A 5,235-nucleotide genomic window follows, 5' to 3' on the forward strand; every position below is an offset into this window, starting at 1 on the left:
GTTTAAGCGCAGTACAGGGTTTAATAGATTGCGCCCCGAGCGTAATAAACAGCACTGAGGCACTGAGGCACACATTGGTGCCGTGTAATATTTAAGATTACATGGAGTCGTCTTTAGTTTATTTATTACTTATTGGAGTGTGTTTTTCATGTTTTAACAAGTTTGTGTTGTCCTAAAGTTTGTACGTTTCGTTGTGTCTTGTGATATATACAATAGTTATGTATCAAAAATAAAGTTTTTTCAAAGTAAAGTGTTGTGTTTTACTGAACATCGAACTTCATTCCTTAAAATCATCAACGACAATGTTATAAGAGCTGCAAGTGACAGAGATTATTTTCATTACATAGTTTTAAAATTCAAACAATATTGAACAAAATAAATATATTATATTCAATGTTCAAAGTTCTCGGCAAATCTTTTCCATTCTTTACACGAACTTATCATTTAAATTTAATGAAAGTATATTTATTACGTTACACATTTTTGTTATATATTACATATATTACATAAAAAATTATTTGTAACAGTTTCACACGATACCGGTGTGACTCGCGGCAAGCTTAACTTCTTATATTTAAATTTTTTATATTATACTAGCGCGGTTTACTTCTGCACAAGAAAACTATTTGACTTATAAAATGACTACAATAGATTCCGTGCTCGATGTCGGGTTATGCCCACGCGTGGCGCGGACGTGGGCGCTACCGCAGCAAGCCGCAGCAGCATATGCCGAGCAGGCTACGGGACCCGCCGCCGCCGCCGTCCTCTGGCTGCACCTCCACCACGCGCTTTTTCTTTTTACCTTTTTCGTCGTAATATTTTTCATCCTGAAATGGTGTCATTAAGCATAAGCATTGTGCATAACTGTAAGTATTAGGAAAATATGAATACTGGAATGAATAATTGTGATCCCCGGATAGATTACACCACCACTGCGTGATCGAGACCGGGAGGCCAATTTAGATCAAACTAGGATGTTCGTCGCGTTGGCACTGTAGCGTGTCGTTCGGACTAAGCGCGTGCTTACCTCGTTGACTTCCCCAATCTTATACTTGGCCATGATGTCCCGCGCGTCGCCGCTGTGGCCGACCTCGTCGAAGGCCTTGCTGACGTCCCCGCCCCCTTCTTCGAGGATGATGGCGTCCCCCGCAGGGTGCTGCACAATCAAATTCTTTTTATTGTTACATGTCAACAATTAATACAATAATGGGAAGATAAATTAAACTGTTAAATTATAGTTGACACAGTGTGACGTAAGGTCACTCTCACCTCGGCGAGGTAGTCGGTGAGGTCGTAAACGGAGTCCTTGTAGACGAGCCAGAGGCGGCCGCCGGCTCGCCCCTTGTGCTGCGCGACCTCCGCGCGGGAGAACCGTTTCACTTCGCCCATACTGCAATCCTGCAACAGCAACCGCAACACTCACACTACGTGTTTGTATCCGACGTGCAGTGTGCTCGTCATCGTGCCAAACTGTGTTTACCGACCACGGTCAACTGGTATTACACTCGAGTATTTCACATTTTGTGTAAGCTACTGTTAAAGATCTTAAAAATCTAATTAATAGTACTCCGTAATACAACCAATTTTTTAATTTTGTACACTGAGTATGAGTCGAAAGTACACTGTAAAATATACATAAAATGTGTGTACGGGCAATTTAGTGTGTCATAAATGTAGGACCAGATTAGTAGTGAATATTAAGCGATTTGGAGTACATTAACAGTGTACACAGGACACACGTAATTATATGAGATCGGATTGATAACTCCGCGCCGCGCGGCAGTAAAATGAGGCGGCGAGGGAGATTTGAAACATAAAATGAAATTTTACGACGCGCCATCGAACCGCAGCAAATATGATGTTATAGTTTGTATGTATGTACGTATGTATGTGTATGTACTATACTTAGTGTTATCATAGTTTTGTGTATTGTTTTGCGGCAGATTCATCAGTTTAGAATTGATAAAGAAGAAAGGCTCGTGTCCGGCCGGGCAATTAAACAATTTTACCTTTATAAGGCTGTACAGACTTATTGAAAACAGACATTTTTTTTGCATCTATTTCAACACTCTGAGAAGTTTCTAAATTTTTTAAAATATACACTAAAATTCCAATGCCAGACGGTGAAATGTGTATTTATAATTTTTATTTTACACTGACTTGGACTATACATTGTTCACTGCACGTCAAGAGTGAAGTGCACACGCTCTGATTGATGAAGTGCGCGTGTGCGGCGCGGGCGCGGTGCGGGCGCGGTGCGGGCGCGGTGCGGGTACGGCGGTTGGTGCCCGATTAAACACATTTTAGATAGGCCACGTTAATTGTCTAAGATCAATGTACTTTACTGAAGTACCACACAGCAGTTAGAGCGCGCGCGCACTCCTGCGACTCGGCGTGTATGCCCTGCGGCCTGCGGGTCAGTGCGGCCTTGGCTAGTGTTGGGACAAGGATTATGAACCTCAAGTTTGCGTAAAAGGCGGTCGGAAATCCGGGAGCTGTAACGTCGTATAATGTAGTATACATACAGAAAGAAGGTAATCCAAAAACAAAGATACTTGTCGACCTCCACAAATTGAAACTAAATCTTGGTCGGTTCTTTCTTTGTTTTATAATTATTGTAAAATATATCTTTAGAACAAAGTATGTATGTTTATCTATGTAATGTAATACTTTTACTTTATGAAATATTTAATCAGAGAGATACAATTATAGATATGTATGTTATCGTGGGTTACGTCACGTTACAGACAGACGGCACCTTCTCCATTACATCATTATATGTATGTATTTAGTACAGCGATATCTCACTATTCGGGAGGTTACGTTCCGAAAATGTGCCCCGGATGAGGAACCTTGTATGTGGGTTTAGCAATTTGTATGAAACTGCGTGGTTACTTTCCAATGTTCCAATGCAAGTGAATTTAAGATAGTTTTTTTTTATATGAGAAAGGGGCAAACGAGCGGCGGGAACACCAAAGTGATTAACGACGGCCATCTACATCCGCATCCGATGCGTTGCCGGCCTTTAAGAGAGATATACGCTCACTTCTTGAAGGACCCTAAGTCGTACTGGTTTGGAAATACCGCCGAGAACAGACCGTACCACAACGCGGCCGTGCGCGGCAAATAATTGATGGATGGTATAGATGGTACCTGGCGGTCTGTCGGTCTGTCTATCTGTCTATCTGTCGTTCGATGACGAAAGATACTCAGACTTTTTTCAAACAATGAAAAATAAATTTATAATTATAACTCAATTTTTAGCAGGATTAGTTGTGTTAAAAAATACAGTAATTAATAAAAGGCGGCCCTTATTAAAGGACTCAAAAGCAATATTCACAAATTGGCAATGAGGAACATTTTTATTGAATTCATTCAAACTGTTGTAAAAGTAAGATCAACACGTGGAAGTAGTTAATACTTTTACTATAAATAGTTATAAAATAAACTACTAATAAATAAAGGCACTAATTTAGACAAAATATACGGCCGCATGCATCTATGCGAGAATTAGTTACATACAGTATTTAAGCCTACGAATTGTGAAATCGCAGGTGATGTGAGTTTACGGTACGAGTTTATTCAACTATGAATTGATTGTCTTCTGCAACAAATTCCGTGCATTTTCTTCTTTCTTAAGCACGAATTTGATTAAACAAGGCTTAAAAATACTAACTTATGTACAACTGCAATTACTCGTAAGTTATGTACGTAGTAATGTTAAAAATTGCATTACACTAACAGTTTTTAAATAGTGGTAGACGCCAGCAACAACAACATCTGTTGCCGGAATTGACCGACGTGGAGTGAAAGCATTTCCGAGTTTCGTGAGATGAGGGTGGTACCAGAGGCCTAATTTAGTCCTCTTTCCTTTCCCACCACTTTCTTATAAAGGCAGGATGGCAAGGGGAAGTGAATTTGACGGAGGAGGGAATGCATAGGAAGATAAATATTTCATTTCTGTGCGTCACCTCGTCCGTCGATTAAAGGAAGGCAACGCATCTGAAATTGCGGATGTCTATAGGCAGCGGTCGCTACGCTATTTAGGCGAGTTCAAGTGGCCGCTCGCTCGCTTGCCACCTTGTGATATAAAAAAAAGTTAAAAAGTCTATTGGTGGTGTATTTGAAAGTTAAGAAAGGTTGTTACGGTATTACTAACTAATACATGTTATGTTAATTAACTGATATATATATATATATATATATATATATATATATATATAAATATAAATATATATATAAATGAGAAACTGATTGATTGACTGAATAATATATCAACGCACAGTCGATATTATTGGGAGACTTGAAAATACATGGATATTTGTTACTGCGTAGGCAACCACTAAGAAAGGAAATTATGAAATTCATCCCCTAATCGTCTAAAAAACCCCTGCTTTTATGGAGCAACGTTATTCCTTAGGCAAAATAACTTGAATAAAAACTTTTTTCAGCACTGCTGAGGAAGTTAGTAACTGAATCAGCACAACTCTCTAATCACGTCTTTCATGTTTTTCTTTAATGTATTCTGTAAAGGACTTTTAAACTCCACGCGGGTGAAGTTGTGGGAGACAGCTAGTAAAGTATAAGTTTGTATTAATAAATTTCTTCGACTGTAGGTATGTCTGAATGTATGTCGGCGTCGCATCTCTCACTCACAGACGTCTATCTATTGATTAATTTGTTACCCCTGTTTCCTTCTGTATTCAACTCGTTGTGATAACTACAACTGTATCTCACTCTAAGTCGATGTGTTAATATTAAATTGTCCTTGAAATAGAGGATATCATTATCAATTATTTCGTGTTTAACTTTGTTTCTTTGCAACGTCACAAGATATCAATTAATTATGAATACTTTAGAGTCGAAGCGGTTCACCTGCTGTTATGTGGCCTTAGAGCAGCCGTCGTGCAGCGTGCGGCTTGCGGCGGCGTTCGGCGTGCGGCGTGCGGCTTGCGGCGGCGTGCGGCTTGGCCGGGTGCGTGGCGTGCAGTGCGCGCTCAGCTGATAGGCCGCACGTCGCGAGATATCGTCGCCAAATTACTATCGATACGATATCGTTATCGTCTGCCGATTTAAGCTTACTCACTCATAGACACGTGTTTTCAATATAATACGTAATAAACAATAAAATTAATAATTTCCTATTCACACACTATACCTTTGACTTTTAAGAGACAGGACCTTTTACCACATTCCCCGCGGTATGTGGCAGAATTTATTAAGTAGACCGGTTGA

General features: G+C 39.9%; 1 protein-coding gene across 1 annotated transcript; it reads right to left on the reverse strand.

Annotated features, from left to right (window-relative positions):
• Positions 1-493: 493 nt before the first annotated feature.
• LOC106715123 (cytochrome b5) lies at positions 494-4,961 on the reverse strand. The gene is made up of 4 exons (XM_014508347.2): positions 4,876-4,961; positions 1,270-1,398; positions 1,028-1,156; positions 494-827 (listed from the first exon to the last, which is right to left on the reverse strand). Exons 2-4 carry the CDS (start codon positions 1,387-1,389, stop codon positions 702-704), a joined length of 375 nt encoding a protein of 124 aa, XP_014363833.2. The 5' UTR covers positions 1,390-1,398; positions 4,876-4,961; the 3' UTR covers positions 494-701.
• Positions 4,962-5,235: the final 274 nt, after the last annotated feature.

This window comes from Papilio machaon, chromosome 22 (genome assembly GCF_912999745.1).
Source record: "Papilio machaon chromosome 22, ilPapMach1.1, whole genome shotgun sequence".
NCBI lineage: Eukaryota > Metazoa > Arthropoda > Insecta > Lepidoptera > Papilionidae > Papilio > Papilio machaon.

What these genes read in the sequence shown, in the direction of transcription:
- LOC106715123 (XM_014508347.2), bottom strand. Translation starts at nt 1,389, where the DNA reads ATGGGCGAAGTGAAACGGTTCTCCCGCGCGGAGGTCGCGCAGCACAAG. An exon ending in TCACCGACTACCTCGCCGAG is followed by an intron (nt 1,157 to 1,269) that starts GTGAGAGTGACC and finishes TTGATTGTGCAG; the next exon opens with CACCCTGCGGGGGACGCCAT. An exon ending in AGATTGGGGAAGTCAACGAG is followed by an intron (nt 828 to 1,027) that starts GTAAGCACGCGC and finishes ACACCATTTCAG; the next exon opens with GATGAAAAATATTACGACGA.